Consider the following 18,603-nt stretch of genomic DNA (forward strand, 5'->3'; position numbering starts at 1 on the left):
GGTAGGGGGGGGGTCTATCCGACACTTTTATATTAAATGAGGAGGCACTTCTCGACCGTTGGATCAAGTAACCTAGACGGCTAGGATTAACTTGACGTAAAACGACGTCGTTTAGCCATTAGGGGGTCTGGACCGGGTTGGATGACGGGTCTTGGGCTCATTGACCGGGTTATTTCGTTTGGGCTCAGCCATTTTGGCCCAAATTTCGGGTCTTTTAAGACCAACTTTTCTCTTTTTCTCAAAATTGTTTTCTCTTTTCCCTTTTATTTTCATTTTGTATTTTTTACAATTTTCTGAACTTTATTAAAATGCAAGATTAAAATAAAGACCAAATTTATTTCCAAAATTAAACTAATTAAGTCCTAAAATTGATTAAGTCCTACTTAAAGCAAACCCATGACAAATTCAACAATTAAAAGAAAAAAAAATGCAAAAATGGACTATTTTTGTTATTTTCTTTATATTTTGTTTTAAAAATAACTTAACCGCTAATTAATCATGAAATTAGATCCTAAACGCAAATGCCAAGTATTTATATGAATTAAAATTCACAAAAATGCAAACAATCAACAGAAACTAACACAAAATTCTCACAATTGTAAAATAATGAAAGAAATCATTTTGTTTGGAATTTTTGGAAATAATTCATATAGGGCAAAAATCACATGCTCACATAAACTACCCGAAAAATTATCATTATAGTAGCTACGCATGGACTCTCGTCACCTAGTACGTACGTAGCCCCCACATTTAACAACAATTACTCATTTATAATCCTATGGGGACAATTCCCTCTTACAAGATTAGAAAGGAGACTCACCTCGCTCCGAAGCACACTTCCAATATCGAGAACAAGCCCAACACCCTCAACGCGAAGCCGAATGAGCACAAACTAATTAAACAACGTAAGAACTAGTCAATAAAGACTTACAAGGTTGAACTCTAGCTATTTAAGCAATTCCCTAACAATTAACACAAGTTTCCTAAATTTCGACCCCGGGCCCACATGCCCGGATTCCGACATTTTTCGAAGGAAGTTGTTCTCTATCGCCTAAGGATCACAAATCTATGATTTCTAGTTCATTACATGGCAAATTACATGATTAAATCTTAGTTTTTATTAAACCGTAGGTCTAGCTCTAACCCCTTGATTTTACCTAATTTTTTTGTGTTAAATCTACCTAATGTTTATGTATTTGAACTAAAAATGAGTGGGGATTACTTACCTTGCAATGTTATGTTGAAACCCCCTCTTTGGAATCACCAAAATCGCCTAAGTGTTGAGAAATATGTGAATGAAATGAACTTGAGCTCAAAATAAATGAAGCTCACTGCCAGCCCTTTTTGCTTCTGCGGTCAAGGGGACCGCTTCTGCGGTCCCGCATCGGCGGAACTCGAGTCGCTTCTGCGGATCCCGGCGAGATGGGCTAGACCGCTTCTGCGGTCCATGGGTTGCAAAGGCGGGCCGCTTCTGCGGTCCTAGGGCCACTTCTGCAGTTTCCCCACGTCTGAGCCCACTTCGCTTCTGCGATCTGTCGACCGCTCCTGCGGTCCCGATTCTGCGGTCCAAGAGCTGCAGAAGCGGTTATGACAGAAGCAGCAGCCTTTGGTTCTTTTCAAGTTCCAACTTCACTCGAACCTTGACCATTTGACGCACGGGGCTCCCGAGCCCCGCCCGAACATACCGACAAGTCTGAAATCACCAGGCGGACTTACTCGAACCCTCGAAACGCTTAAAACAACGCTAAATCAAGGAATCAACCCCAAAACCAAATGAATCAAATCATTGAATCTTCAAGTTCTTAATTTTGTTCCAACGGGTCAAAACGCCCTTAAACTACTCGGATTGACATTACGGGTAAGTCTTAACTGATATTTCGGACTTGTACCAAGTGTCGGAATCGAAATCCGAACCCGATACCTAGGAAAACAATGATTTCTTAGTTTATTTAAATCTTTAAAACTTTAACTTAACAATTTCACATAAAAATTCATTACTCGTGCTAGGGACCTCGGAATTCGATTCCGGGCATACGCCCAGGTCCCATATTTTCCCACGGACCCTTAGAAATTGCCAAATCACAATTCCGGGTCCGTTTCCCCAAAATGTTGACCGAAGTCAAACTTGGCCTTTTTAGAGAAACATAAAGAAGCAATTAGACTTATCCTTGCTCAAAACTCTTCCAACTTCCGAACCACCCATCCCCGCAAGTCATAATTTAGTTAAAGCAAGTGTGAAAATTTTTATTTAAGGGAACGGGGTTAAAAAATACAAAACGACCAGTCGGGTCGTTACAGTTTTGTTCTTCTAGGAAATGAGAAGAAAGTATGTAAATTGATAAAGTCTCTCTATGGTTTGAAACAAGCACCTAAACAATGGCATGAAAGGTTTGATAATGTAGTACTTTCAAATGGATTCATACATAATCATGCCGACAAAGGTATTTACTCCAAGTTCACAAAAGAATACGGAGTTATCATTTGTTTATATGTTGATGACATGCTAATTACTGAAACCAAGAAGTATCTAACTTCAGTTTTTAAGATGAAAGACTTAAATGAAGTAGATACTATTCTAGGCATAAAGGTGAAAAGAGAGAACAAAAGAATGGCTTTATCACAATCGCATTATATTGATAAGATCGTTGCTAAGTTTAGTCATTTAGGCATAAAGGAGTTTAATACTCCTTATGACTCTAGTATCAAGCTAACTGAAAATACTGGAAGAGCAATAGCCCAATTAGAGTATGCAAGTGCAATAGGTAGTATGATGTATGCAATGCATTGTACAAGACCTGCTATAGCATTTGCTGTTTGTAAACTTTCAAGGTTTACTAGTAATCCAAGTAATGATCATTGGAAAGCAATAACTAGAGTACTTGGATATTTAAAATATACAAAACATTTGGGCATTTGCTATAATGGTTTTCCTACTATTTTAGAGGGATATTCTGATACAAGTTGGATTACCAGTGTTAATGATAATAAATCCACTTCAGGATGGATATTTACTTTGGGAGGTTGTGCCATTAGTTGGGCATCCAAGAAACAAACTTGTATTTCTCATTCTACAATGGAATCTGAATTCATAGCATTAGCAGCTGCTGGGAAAAGAAGCAGAATGGTTGAGGAACATGTTATTAGATATAAAGTTGTGGCCACAACCTATGCCAGCCATTTCTGTATTTTGTGATAGTGAGACTACCATGTGTGTGGCTCACAATAAGATATATAATGGGAAATCAAGACATATAAGCCCGAGGCACGCTTATATAAGAGAATTAGTCACAAACGGGACTATAACTATTTTGTATGTGAGATCGAATAAGAATTTGGCAGATCCACTTACCAAANTTGTAGAAGGAATGGGGACTTAAAACTCTAAATTGAATACAAGCGACAGGAACCCAACTTTGAGTTAGTATACACTCTAACAAATAAGTTCAATGAGGTAATAACAAGTTATTTTGTATTGCTTAAGCACTGATCTCCTTTCGGAGCCTTAATTCCAATGTACTACGTATTGTTATGGGAGGAGTCAAGAAGTTGTTAAATATCTGAAATAACTAGGGAAAAATAACAAACTTTATGATGCAAACTGTTACACGAAGAGGTTGAATTAAATCTTAATGAAATTAGTAAATGTTTGTAGTAACAGGAACATTGGAGCTAATTTCACCTATATGAATATTGAAGTGGTGCCGCTTCAAGCAAGGTTTAAGGGGTTGATCTTGTAAATATTCATGAAGTCAGGATGAGCACATGGCCATAAAGGTGCTAAAGCAAATACTGGATTCTCTTAGCCACTGCATAATATTGTGCGTGTGATATTTTCGATTTTGACACAAGGAGTTGTGGTTCAAACCTTTTAAGGTACCAATAACTTCGTCAAGACTTTAAGATATTTACACTAATGGAAAGTTCAAATCAAAATAAGATACTCTCCAATATGCGTAATATTATGAGAAATATAACAAACTAGTGGGGGATTGAAAGATAGCTTGTTATATATGTTGGAAAAGTGGGCTTGTCCCACATCGGTGGTGCAAGGCCACTTTGTGTGCCTTTTAAGTCCTTGTCCTTTTATGTGTTTAATTTAGAACACATACTCTTATATGTGTGCAAATACATATATATTATATATTATATATACTAATATCAAAGACTTAGACTTGGGCTCGGGCGCGGGCCGGGTCGGACCTAAAATAAATATTTTATTTTTATTTATTTCTACAATTAAATATGTTTTATTTTATATTTAAATTTATTTGAACAAACAAATGCATCTTTTTATGAACGAACACATCTTTTTGAAAAGGTCCGATGGTTGCCTATAAATAGAAGTTCTTCCAACAAAGTGGATATAGAAAAATCTGAAGTATATTCTTGGCTTGTTGTATCCTGAAGAAGTTGTTTGTATTTCCCCAATTTGTATACGGGCGATATCTTCTTTAAGAAAAGTCGTTCTCACGCCTCAAGCCTTCTTCAATTTCGTTTTCAATTATTATTTTTTTTCTAACAGGAATAACGACCAATCTAATTTGTCCTGAACTTATCATAATGTGAAAACAATGGAGGTGCAATTCTAAGCAGCACCTCTGGAGTTTCTTCATGTAAAACTCAAGTTCCTTACCCTCCAAGATGTATCTATCGGCACGACCACACTGGCCAGGTCGTGATAAGATTGCAGCCAATAGACGCCCACTAGCAAATTGCTCCTCAATATGAGGGTCAATCTTGCGATCCTGTTGCCGCTTTTGCAGCTTTCTTTGGACATGGTTACTCTTCTTCTCCGCTGGAACAGCCTCAACCTCCTCTCCTTCCTTCTTGGAAGCAGCAGTCTTCTTCTTGCGACCAATATCAACTCCATAGTGCTGGAGATACCACTGTTTAAATGGAGCTGCATCAACCTGAACAATCGCACTGTTCACCAGGGTTTGCATCCTAACCAACTCATTGTTAGAGGCATTATACACCACATCCAAAAGACGAGTCTTCCTTGTAATAGCCTCACTTCCCCAAGAGTAATTCCCAGTATCCAACCTCAATGCACGCTACTTCACATTACCTCCTCGGACTCTTATTCTTCTAACAGTCTTAGCATTAGGAACCAACTTTGTATTTGCTGGCTGTCTGCCAAGCTCGTACTTTCTCTTCTTCCTCCAAGCCTTCTTCTTGCCTCCCGTGGCCCGTCTCATGTGCATAGAATCACGAGAGATACCCATTGTTGCCGGCGATGGAGGGCCCTAGGGTTTAGGTTTTCCCAAATGCAACGCCAAAAAAAAAAATCAGAATGACACCCAATTATGCCAGAAGGTGTTTCTTCTAGCATAATTTTTCATCCAATCAAGAACCATAGAAATGTACGCTAGTTGTGAAAATAATTCACTATTAATATCTCTTGACTATTTATTGGCTACAAATAGGGTTGTCAATGATGATTCTTTATATAAATGCAAGATTTTTTTTTGGAAAAATGCATACTTTACCTATCGACCTTATACTCAAATCTTTCTTACACATCTCATAAATACGAGAATAATATTATACACCAGAACTATTAAAGGTGTGTAAATTACACACCATTTCGGTGTTTGACCACATCTGTTTAAAGATTGCTCTTATACGTGCCAACCAACATCGGACACATGTTAAATTGAGAAGAAAAAAAAACCTCTGCGCAACCCCCCCCCCCCCCCAAAAAAAACCCCCTCTTCTCATCTTCCCAGGCAAAGAAAATACAGAAAAGAAACCCCCCCTCCTCATCTTCCAAACTCCATCATCTTCTCCACCACCACAATATTACCACCAATCCTTCCACCACATGAACCTTCTTCCCTAATTATAGATTCAATTCTTTGACGATTTTAACAAGTTTTATCAACATCCATCACAAATCCTTATACAAATTTTAAATTCAAGCTCAAACCCAAAGTTTCAAACTTGTTAATGGTGTTTTTTAAATTTTATCAAAATTAATTACCTAAGTAAATTTTTACTCAAATGATGATTTTTACAAGACCCAATAGCTCTTATATTCTACTTTTTTTTTCTTCTTAGTCATGGGGGTTATAGAGACGAAACATGAGGGGTAGATAAAACTAGAATGCGGGTAGGGAAAGAAGACGAAACAGGAGGGGGGAGAGGGTAGGGGAACGCTAGGGTTTGGGGTTGGGGAGAAGACATGAGTTATATTTTATATTTTATATTTTTTTTCTTTAATTTGAAAAGGAAATAGTTTAAAAAAAGGAAAAAAAAAACTTAATTTGAGGTGAATTTTTTAGTTTTCACGCGCCTCTTTTATGTGTAATACATGCATGTGATATATGGCAAAAGAGGTGTCCAATTGACACACTTTTAAAAATTTTGGTGTGTAATACTATTTCCGTATTTATCAAGTTGTGTTAGAGGAAACTGAGTACAAGGTCGATGGATAAAATATCTATTTTGAATTTTTTCTTTATAAGTTGGGAAGGTGAAGTGAGATTTCAATGATGGTTGAGTTCTGCAATTGTCCCGTGAACAAGTTGCGAGAAGTTTGAGTTTAATTTTTATTCACTTGGGGATTCTAAGGATCTTTAAAAAAGCTAGAGAAAGCTACCCGGCTAAGCACTTTTTAAAAATTATTTAAGAAAATAATATCACTTCTTGTTTATTCCATAAATGGCAGATTGTTTTTACATAATTAGCCTACTGTAAAGATTATGGGCACATTTAATTAGTCAACACATGGCATAAATTATGGAATTCATTTTTATTTTCACACTCTCTCTCCTCTCATCTTCTGTTCCAAATTTTACCTCATTAATTCATCTTATCTACGTGTTTTTTTTTTAAAATTTCTTTTTCCAACCACTTCGGGATTATCTCTTACCAATTAGAATATACCTGATATATTTCAGGCTATATTATTGTTGTTGATGAGATTATATAATATAAGTATACATGATTTATAATGTATAGTGACTTGGAGAAAGCGTACGAAAAGGTTCCTAGGGAGGTGCTCTGAAGATGTCTTGAGGTGAAGGGCGTGCCGGTAGCCTACATAAGAGCAATCAAGGACATGTATGATGGAACTAAGACCAAGGTTAGGACTGTGGGAGGCGACTCGGAGCATTTTTCGGTTGTTATGGGATTACACCAAGGTTCTGCGTTTAGCCCGTTCCTATTCGCCTTGGTGATGGACGCTTTGACACACCATATTCAAGGGGATGTGCCATGGTGTATGTTATTTGCTGATGACATAGTTCTAATTGATGAGACGAGGGCCGGTGTTAACGAGAGATTGGAGGTTTTGAGACAAACCCTCGAGTCTAAGGGATTCAAGTTGAGCAGGTCTAAGACAGAGTACCTGGAGCGCAAGCTTAGCGCCGAGTCGAGGGAAGTTGGCAGGGACGTGAGTCTTGGGTCACAGGTCATCCTGAAGAGAGATAGCTTCAAGTACCTTGGGTCGATGATTCAGGGGGATGGAGAGATCGACGAGGACGTCACTCACCGTATAGGGGCGGGCTGGATGAAATGGAGGCTTGCATCTGGAGTTTTGTGTGACAAGAAAGTGCCACTGCCACTCAAAGGTAAGTTCTATAGAGCTGTGGTTAGACCGGCCATGTTGTATGGAGCAGAGTGTTGGCCGGTTAAGAACTCCCATATCCAGAGGATGAAGGTAGCAGAAATGAGGATGCTGATGTGCTGTGCGGGCACACTATGATAGACAAGATTAGGAATGAAGATATTCGGAAGATGGTGGGTGTGGCCCCTGTGGATGACAAGATGCGGGAAGCAAGGCTCAGATGGTTCGGGCACGTGTAGAGGAGAAGCCTTGATGCGCCGGTAAGGAGGTGTGAGCGGTTGGCAGTGGTGGGTACGAGAAGAGGTAGAGGGAGGCCTAAGAGGTATTGGGGGGAGGTGATCAGGCAGGACATGGTACGTCTGCGGATTTCCGAGGACATGGCCCTTGATAGGAAGGTCTGGAGGTCTAGCATTAGGGTTGTAGGTTAGGGGGTAGTAGCTCTTTCCTTACTTCATTCCGGGGGTGAGGCGGGGTTGGATTAGGTTGATCTTAGATAGCTTGCACTTTAGGCTGAATACACTCTGTACTTGCTGTTTATCTTAGCCCTGGCCTTAGATACTGGTACCCATCTTGACCCAGCCCATCTTATCTTATCAAATAACCTACGCGATTATTAACTCAACCTATTTTAACCCGCCCAACCTATCCATTTTGACAACCCATGTTGCAGATATGCCAAACGAATCAGCCGAAAAAGAGAAGTTTCCAACTAGTATATAACAACAGCAAGCCTTGTTGGCAACTCAAACAGGAAAATTATCAAACCAAGAAATTTTATTAAGTAGTGATCATAAAGCAAACTTAGCTAAACTACAAGTGCTATACGTGTATTCCAACTTATAAACATAAATGCTACATCATCCAAGTATAACGTCTGAAATGTCATATATCTTCACAAGCAGTATTCAAATCCCATGGTGGAACGTCTTATATTTGATGGGTCCATCCCATTTAAAAGGAAGACAACTTCCTTTAGCAAAGGCTGTACCGTTTAAATCCAAGCTTGTCAAACAAATATTTGTGTGCCAAGGAAAAGTCGAAAAGGAAAGGAAGACAAGTTTGATTAACTATTTTTGATGTTACCCATGGCATCTTTGGGAGGTTCTTCCCCTTTATAAATAAGGAAGTATTTCATTTGTGAAACGCACCAATAAAGAGAGAAAGAAAGAGTGAGGCATCACAGAGAGGGTATAAAAAAGTAGTCTGTGAGAAAAGTAGAGAGTGTGAGCGATATTATTATAAGGTGGGAATATGAAAAGAGAGTTATTTCTTTTGAGTATTATAGTGGTCTTTGGAATATTTTACTCGGACCTACAAAGTGTAAGAGTCCTTGCCATAGTGATATCAGTTGCTCCTCTCGGGCCGTGGTTTTTTTCTTTATTCAAAAGGGTTTTTCATGTAAAAATCTTAGTGTTGTTGTCACTCTTTTATTCTTGTTAATTATCGTATCTCGGTGTTACATTATTATTCCTCTTTTATTACCGTGAATATTATTTACGTATGGTTTATTCCCAACAACTGGTACCAGAGAACAAGTTCTGATCATTTACAGAAATATTATTTATAGTCAATTTTACTTTGTGATAAAAAAATATCAGGAGTAAAGTATGAAATAACAAGAATTAACGGTAATGACAATTTCTCCATACGGCAAAGAAGGATGAATGACTTACTCATCCAACAAGGGTTAGATATTGCGCTAGATGGAAAAGAGGCAAAGCAGTAAACCATGAAAACTGAGGAATGGGCAGACATGGATAAGAAGGCGAGTTCGGAACCAAAATGTTGTCTTTTTGGACAAAAGTAACATTAATAAGTGTAAAACAAAAGTTACTATTCTATATATAGCGCAGTATAAAATCACGTTATACTTTAACGGTGTTTTAGCCGTTAAAGTATAGCGCAGTTTAAAACCGCGCTATATATGTATAGCGCATGAATTAACTGTGTTATGTATATAATGCATTAAATCACCACGCTATACACAAAACCATTGGGCGGCCCAATGGTTGAAGGGTAGCTAGAAAGATGGTTTTGTCCTTGAGGTACAAGGTTCGAATCCCTACACCAACATTCTTGTATTTTTCTATTTCTTTTTTATTTTTTGTCTCTTTTCATTATTTGGTTTAAGTGTTTAGATATACTTTAATAAAGAAGCCTTTTATTACTTCCTTAAAAAATCAACCAATACTTTTAATAGTTGTTATTTTCTGTTATACGTAAAACAAAATTATTTTTTTCCTTTTAATTTCAAATTAGAATTATAATTTTATTTTATAGTTAAACCATAAGAGAATAATATATATATATATATATATATATATATATATATATATATATATATATATATATATAGAGAGAGAGAGAGAGAGAGAGAGAGAGAGAGAGAGCTTAATCTATTGGTTGAATTATTGTCACGACCTAAACCCAGACCCGGTCGTGATGGCGCCTCTCGTGAACCAGCCAACTAAATCCAATTCATCTTCATAAAACAGTTAGACAGTACATAAGCAGTTTAAACATGATTTAATAATAAAATTTAGCGAAAGTACAACCCGACACAGCCCTAACAGGGGTGTCACAAGTCACGAGCATCTACTAGGGTACAGATACATCTGAAAGGTCTGATATATACAAAACAAGATTAATGAATGAAAAGGGAGAAAAGCGGTGCTGCGAATACCGGCATCTACCTTGCTAAACTCGGACGACTCTGCCTCCGATCAGCCAATACCCGCTACCGGGTTTAAAAATACTTGCATCTGCACACAAGGTGCAGGGAGTAAAGTGAGTACTCCAACTCAGTGAGTAACAAATATAAATAATATTTGAGCAGGAAGAAATCACGTAAAGCATATCAGAATGCCGTATAAAAGCAGTTTAAAAACCAGTAAGAAATCGGTGAAGCTGTAAAATCTCTTAAAATATCTTAGCTCAGTTAAAACTTCTTTGAAAAATGGCTTTTTCAATAGTTACGCAAATGAATGCAAAACAGTTAGTGCATATAAGCACAGAAATCCGCCCCTCGGGCTAGTTTAACAGGTAAAATGGCAAGTAAATATGAAGGATAAACACATAAAGGTTCGCCCCTCGGTCACAATATCAACAACTCCGCCACTCGGGCAATATCTCAGAACAATACCAGCCCCTCGGGCAATAACATAGAACGGTACCAACCCCTCGGACAATCACATAGAACAATACCAGCCCCTCGGGATATCACATGGAACAATATCAGCCCCTCGGGCTATATCTCACATCACAATGGGTACCCGCGCTCACTGAGGGTATACAGACTCCGGGAGGGGCCCCTTACGATCCAAGCGCAATATCAAGTCATCTCGTGGCATCAAATCTAGGCCCTCGGTCTCATATCAGTCAAGCCACCTCGTGGCGTATATATCTTAGGCCCTCGACCTCATAAACAGTATCAACAAGCCATCTCGTGGCGTACATATCTCAGGCCCTCGGCCTCAAATCAGTATCCGTGTTTCCTCACAACTAGGCCCTCGGCCTTACTCAGTCGAAAATACTCATAAGCCCCTCGGGCATTAGTAAATAGTATTTCTCAGCCCAAAACATCATTTAAAATATTATTTAAGTCTCAAAACAGAGTAAAAATGGCTGAGTAGTAAAACGGTGGAAAATAACATGACTGAGTTATATTAATAAGTCAAAACAGTGAGGAAATAGTAATAACAATCCCCGAAGGGTTCAAATAGTTGGCACGAAGCCCAAATATGGCAATCAGCCCAAATCATGATGTTAACAAAAAAGTTTCAGTCAAATACGCGGTAAAATCATCAATCAGGACGGACCAAGTCATAATCCCCAATAGTACACGACCCCACGCTCATCATCAAGCGTGTACCTCACCTCAATATAGCACTACGATGTGCAAGCCGGGGTTTCAAACCCTCAGAACATCATTTACAATCATTACTCACCTCGAACCGGCGAAATCTCTAGCTCGCGACGCCTTTGCCCCTCAAATTGGCCTCCACGCACGTCGAATCTATCAAAAATTAGAACGAATACGTCACAATATGCTAAGGGAACAAAGCCCAAGCGAAAACAAACGAAAAATACCAAAAATCCCGAAATTAGCAAAACTCGAGCCCCGAGCCCACTTCTTGAAACTCAGAAATTTTCGCATCATTAGATTTCTTATCTCCACACGAGTTCATACATATCAAAAGTTCTCAAATCCGACCCCAAATGGTCCTTCAAATCCCAATTCAAAAGTCCAAAATTCCAAGCCCTAGTTCTTCCATTTTTAGCTAAGTTCCATGAATTTCTAGGTGGATTTCACAATATAATTGAGTTTTAAGACCAAAATTCTTACCTCAAATCGTTTCCACTTGAATCCCTCGTTAATCTCCATTAAAGATCTTCAAAAACGAGCAGCTTTGGGTGAAAATAGACCCAAAATCGCGGACAAGACGACTTAAAAACATTCTGCCCAGGCCTGACTTTCCTTCTTCGTGAATGCGGTCAACCTCTCACGTTCGCGTAGCACAAACTTATGTTGACCAACTTTTACCTTACGCGAATGTGACATGCCAGTCGCGAACGCGATGCTTCCTCCGCCTTGACCTTCGCGAACGTGTTCGCTCCCTCGCGAACGCGATGAATAACTGACCTTGGACCCGTCAGACTCAAATCCTCCTTCGCGATCGCGTATACTCACTAGTGAACACGATGCAATCCCCTCACAAGCCTTCGCGAACGCGGCCTGGACCCTCGCGAACGCGAAGCTTACGAAACCTAGCCCTTCGCGAAAGCGAGCTCCCCTTCACGAACGCGAAGGCCAAAATACCTGCAACTGTTGGAACAAAAATCTGCCATTTTTCCAAACTCCAAAATGGTCCGATTGACCACCCGAAACTCACCCGAGCCCATCGGGACCTCAACCAAAGGCACCAACACATCCTAAAACCTTATTCAAACTGGTTCCAATCATCAAAACACCTCAAACAACACCAAATCACTCAAAACACATAGAATTCAAGCCTAACATTTGTAAAATCTTCCGAAATACGCTTTTGATAAAAAATCCAACCAAACCACGTCTGAATGACCTGAAATTTTACACACAAATCCCAAATGACACAATGAAGCTGCTGCAACTCTCGGAATTTCATTCCGACCTCTATATCAAATCTCACCTATCAATCGAAAAACGCCAAAATCTCAATTTTGCCAATTCAAGCCTAAACCTTCCACGGACTACCAAAATGCATTCTGATCACGATCCCAAGTCCCAAATCACCCAAAAGAGCTAACCAAATCATAAAAATTCTGATCCGAGATCATATACAAACAAGTCAAATCTGGGTCAAACCTTTCGAATTTCAAGCTACAACTGAGAACTGTTCTTCCAAATTCGTCCAGATTACCCAAAAAACCAAAACCAACGATTTACATAAGTCATAATACCTCACACGGGGCAAGTCATGCCCGAGAACTGACGATCAAAGTGCAAAAGCTCAAAACAACCGGTCGGGTCGTTACATCTTCCCCCACTTAAACACTCGTTCGTCCTCCAACGTGCCTAGAGTTGTTCCAGAAGCCAACCAATTGCTAAATAACTTTACCATGCATATACCCGGGGGTGATCCCACGTCACCCTATCTCATATAGGCCCGATAACACAATATAACTGAAATCTCACAATCCATCCTAGCGTATAAACCTTAGAACCCCATTTCCACTTCTGAAATCATCCACAAGATCAGAATCTCACATCTATATTCAGAATAAGCCTGAACCAGCTGTAATAAACCATACCTACAACCTCAGGTGTAATTACACGATAAACCACGTAACTCAATATGAAGACCCAAAGGGGTCATCACCTGTTTCTTATCTAATTATGTGTCACCGATGCCTTGAAAACCTCATTTAGGGTTGCCTCGATTTGCGTGCACAGTCCGGACGCATAGCCGGAAAGCTTAAATGTGAAATTTTGTGAAAATTGCTAAGTTTTGGCTCTAAATGAATAAATTTGACTTCGGTCAACATTTCGGGTAAACGGACACGGACCCATGATTTACGATCCTAGAGGGTCTGTAGGAAAATATGGGACTTGGGCGTATGCCCGGAATCGAATTCCGAGGTCCCAAGCCCGAGATATGAATTTTTAAGTTAAATTGTTTTTTGAAAATGTTTAAGGAAAAATTGAAGTGAAATCTGATGTGAAAGTAGTGGTTTCGGGCCCGTATTTTGGTTCAAGCGCCCGGTACAAGTCTTATATATGTTTTGAATCACTCCCATAAAGTTTGGTTAAAAACGGACGTCGTTTGACGTGATCCGGACCCTAGTTGGGAAATTGATGTTCAAAAGGAATTCTGAGAAATTTCATCGATCTCGAAGCTTAATTCGATGTTCATGATGTTATATTGGTGATTTGATCATAGAATATGTTCGTAGGGTGTTTTTGAGGTAGTGTGCGTAGGGTGTTTTAGAGGGGTATAAATACACGTGAATTTCAGTTATTTTACACTTTTCAAAACCCAAAAACATAATAGGCGATTTTCCAAATAAATTTTCTTCTCCAAAACAATTGGTAAGTGATAACTCATTTTCTTCACTTTTTAACATCTTTTAACATGATTTCAACTTCAATCAAGGATTTTCATGGGGAAAATTGGGGGTTTTGGGTAGAACCTAGGTTTTCTAAAAATTGGGGAGTTAGACCTCAATTTGAGGTCCGATCTCAAAACAAATCATATATTTGGATTCGTGGGGGAATGGGTAAACGGGTTTTGGTCCGAACCTCGAGTCTGACCACGTGGGCCCGGGGGTATTTTTGACCTTTTTTGGGAAAAACCTTGTAAAACTTATTTTCATGTATTGGGTTTGACTCATTTAGCATTTGTTAATGTAATTAAGCAACTTGTGACTAGATTCGATCGATTTGGCGGTGGAATCAAGAGGTAAAGCTGTACTTGAGACTTGAGTGGTGTTTAAGGCATCGAGGTAAGTGTTTGGTCTAACCTTAGCTTGAGGAAATATGAGTTGAGTCTTATTTGCTTCTTGCTAATTGTCGAGTACGATGTATAGGCATGGTGACGAGTATCTATACATTGGTGTCTAGCATGACCGTGAGTCTTTATATTGCGAATATCCTGGTTTTGTTTTAACTTCCATACTTAATTGATGATTTCTATATGTTATAAACAGTATGTGGAAGGAAAATGTGATCTTGAAACTTCGTGGAGCGTTGGCTTGAGTTGAAATACAAATGGTGAAGGTATATGAGATTTTTAAATCTTTGGGGCATTGACTCAAGTGATAATGTGAACTATGAGACGAAAGTGAAAGAAAGAGAAAGAGTTATTGGTTTATTCCCTTGCCGGGACATTTTGTTGTTTTGTTGATTTTTTCCTTTGCGGGGATATGGAAATTTGATAATATTGCTCCCTTGCCAGGATTTAACTGTTATTGCATTCCCTCGCCGGGATTTCTATCATTACCTGTTTACTTTCTTATCCCTTATTTGTGATTGTTGTTTGGGTGAGGAAGAGTGATAAAGCACGAAGGGTGATGCCGTGCATTGCATGATATTTGTGGATCGGGTTGCATGCCGCATCAATGCTAAATGATATGGATCGGGTTGCACGCCGCAACAATGATAATTGTGGATCGGGTTGCACACCGCAACAATGTTAAATGATATGGATCGTGTTGCACGCCGCAACAGTGTGGTTATATATTAGGATCGGGTTGTGCGCCGCAACAATTATTGAAACAAGTGTGTTTATTTTGGATATTAGTTTCTTTTGTTCGCTGTAAATTCTAAGCTGCCCTTAGACTGTTACTCTAGATTTACTGTTAATACTGGTATACCCCCGCAGCATGTTTCCCCCACCCATCTTTACTTGTTTATTCCTGCTTTACTTTCCGCTGTATATTATATGACTGCACAGGTTTAATTGGTAGTCCGATCCTATCCTCGTCACTACTTTGCCGAGGTTAGGCTGGGCACTTACCAACACATGGGGTCAGTTGTGCTGATACTACACTTCGCACTGTGTGCAGATCCCGGAGCAGCTATCGGACATTAGTTGCAGGGCTTCCTTCTTCCCACTCGGAGACCCAAGGTAGACCTGCAGGCGTCCGCAGGACCTGGCGTCCCCCTCTATCTCATTTCCCGTTTCCTCATTCTTGTTCAGAAACAGTTTTATGTACTTCTTCAGACTTTGTATTTAGTGACTCTTAGACGGTCTGTGATACTGTGACACAGATTTTGGGGTGTTAAGTTTTAATGTTGTAATAGACACCGTTTAGTTATTTAGTTGATGACTTCCACTTTAGTTCCTTAAAATTTTGCTTTATTTATATTGTTGTTCCATGTTAGTTAAAAAGGAGTAATATGAAAAAGGTTAGCAATTTGTTAAGGTTTGGCTTGCCTAGCTCACATCAGTAGGCACCATCACGACTCCCGAGGGTAGAAAATCCGGATCGTGACAAGTTGGTATTAGATCTTTAGGTTACATGGGTCTCACAGTTCATAGATAAACTTAGTAGAGTTTGAGGGATCGGTACAGAGACGTCTGTATTTATCCCAACGAGGCTACAAAGTTAGGAAAAACTTCCCATTTGTTCTTTCTTGTCGTGCGGTTCTATTTCCCCAACACTGATTGAATTTCTACTCTGTTCTTCACAGATGGAAAGAACACATGCTTCCTCATCTACCGCTCAGCAGCCCGAGCCCCCAACAGCAGCTCCCGCTAGGGGAAGAGGGCGAGGCTGAGGTAGGGGCAGAGCTCAGCCTCGAGCAGCAGCACCAATGGCGGAGCCTTAGGTTGATTTTGAGGAGGAGGTTCCAACACCAGTAGTTCCAGTGGGCCCAGCTCAGGTCCCAGAGGGGTTCATTTCCACCCCAGTTCTTCAGGACGCTCTAGTCCGATTGGTAGGCCTCATGGAGAGTGTCACCCGAGCGGGTTTGCTTCCAGTAGCACCAGCCACTTCTCAGGCTGTAGGAGGGGCTTAGACTCCTGCTACATGTACTTCGGAGCAGGTAGCTCCCCAGGTTCAGGTTCTAGTGGTTCAGCCAGCTATGGCACTTCAGCCGGGTGTAGTGACTCAGACCAGCGATGGAGCGGCTATGTTCGCAGATGCTTTGTGGAGGCTGGATAGGTTTACCAAGCTCTTCACATCTACATTCAGCGACGCTTGTTTTGAGGATCCCTAGGATTTCTTATATAGCTGCTACGAGGTTCTTCGGAACATGGGTATTGTTAAGACCAATGGGGTCGATTTTGCCGCCTTTCGCCTATCTGGATCCGCCTAGACTTGGTGGAGAGATTATTGCTTAGCCAGACCAGCAGGGTTGCCGTCTTTGACTTGGGAGCAGTTTACAGAGTTGTTTCTGGAGAAGTTTCTCCCCGTTACTCAGAGAGAGGCTCTCCGGAGGCAGTTCGAGTACCTCCAGCAGGGTTCCATGACGGTCACTCAGTATGAGACCAGGTTCATTGATCTAGCTCGCCATGCTCTAGTCATACTTCCCTCCGAGAGGGAGAGGGTGAGGAGGTTTATTGATAGGTTGATTCAGCCGATTCGCCTTCAGATGGCCAAGAAGGCCGGAAGTGAGATTACTTTTCAGGAGGCGGCCAATGTGGCCCGCAGAGTTGAGATGGTCCTGTCACACAGAGGTGGTCATGGGTCAAACAAGAGACCCCGTCATTCAGGCAGATGCAGTGGTACCTCGTCTGGAGGTAGAGATTCTTATAGTAGAGGCCATCCTCCTAGGCCCTTTCAGTCAGCTCTCCAGGTCTCTCATGGTACTTCAGGTGGTCGTGGTTCTCAGCCACACTATTCTGATCAGCAGCCTTACAGTGCACCACCAGCTCCCATCAGTGCACCACCGCTTTAGAGTTTCCGAGGTGGTCATTCAGGCCGCCAGGGTCAGCCTCAGTTTCCTCAGCTACAGCATTCGGGTGGATGTTATGAGTGTGGTGAGTATGGTCACATTAGGAGGGCTTGCCCGAGGTTGAGGGGTGCTCAGCCGCATCAGCAGGGTCCCCGTTCTATGATTCAGGCACCAGATGTTCCACAGGCCGCCCAGCCAGCTAGAGGTGGGGGTAGAGGTGCTAGATGTGGAGGTAGAGGTCATAGAGGTGGAGCTCAGGCCGCTAGAGGTGGAGGCCCGCCAACAGCTGGCCGTCCTAGAGATGTGGTTCAGGGTGGTGGGGCCTAGCCCCGATGTTATGCTCTTCCAGCCAGGCCCGAGGCTGAGTCTTCAGATGCAGTTATTACAGGTACGGTTCTGGTTTGTGATAGAGATGCTTCACTATTATTTGACCCTGGATCTACGTATTCGTATGTGTCCTGTTATTTTGCACCGTACCTGGTTATGCCTAGTGATTCGTTGAGTGTTCCTATTTATGTGTCTACACCGGTGGGTAATTCTATTATGGTTGATCGAGTATGCCAGACCCGTGTTGATTTGTTGCTTTTAGACATGGTCGATTTCGACGTTATTTTGGGGATGGACTGGTTATCACCTTACCATGCCATTTTGGACTGTCATGCCAAGACTGTGACCTTAGCCTTACCAGAGTTGCCCCGTTTAGAGTGGAAAGGGACTCTAGGTCACTCTACCCGCAGTGTTATTTCGTACGTGAAGGCTCGGCGTATGGTCGAGAAGGGGTGTTTGGCTTATTTGGCTTATGTACGCGATTCCAGTGTTGAGGTTCCCTCTACTGATTCGGTACCCGTGGTTCGTGAGTTCCTAAGGTCTTTCCTTCAAACCTGTCGGGGATGCCACCCGACAGGGACATTGATTTCTGCATTGATCTGGCTCCGGGCACCCAGCTTATTTCTATCCCACCGTATGGCATGGCCCCGCCAGAGTTGAAAGAGTTGAAGGAGCAGTTGCAGGATTTGCTTGGGAAGGGTTTCATTAGACCCAGCGTTTCGCCTCGGGGTGCGCCGGTGTTGTTTGTGAAGAAAAAGGATGGTTCGATGAGGACGTGCATTGATTACCAGCAAATGAACAAAGTTACAATCAAGAATAAGTATCCACT

The 18,603-nt window shown here is 40.9% G+C and overlaps 1 protein-coding gene across 1 annotated transcript; it reads right to left on the reverse strand.

Annotated features, from left to right (window-relative positions):
- Window positions 1-4,451: 4,451 nt before the first annotated feature.
- Window positions 4,452-5,283, reverse strand: LOC109244448 (40S ribosomal protein S8-like). Its single transcript, XM_019411546.1, has one exon. The coding sequence runs from the start codon at window positions 4,941-4,943 to the stop codon at window positions 4,452-4,454; it is 492 nt and encodes a 163-aa protein (XP_019267091.1). The 5' UTR covers window positions 4,944-5,283.
- Window positions 5,284-18,603: the final 13,320 nt, after the last annotated feature.

The sequence above is a fragment of the Nicotiana attenuata genome, unplaced genomic scaffold (assembly GCF_001879085.1).
Source record: "Nicotiana attenuata strain UT unplaced genomic scaffold, NIATTr2, whole genome shotgun sequence".
Taxonomy (NCBI): domain Eukaryota; kingdom Viridiplantae; phylum Streptophyta; class Magnoliopsida; order Solanales; family Solanaceae; genus Nicotiana; species Nicotiana attenuata.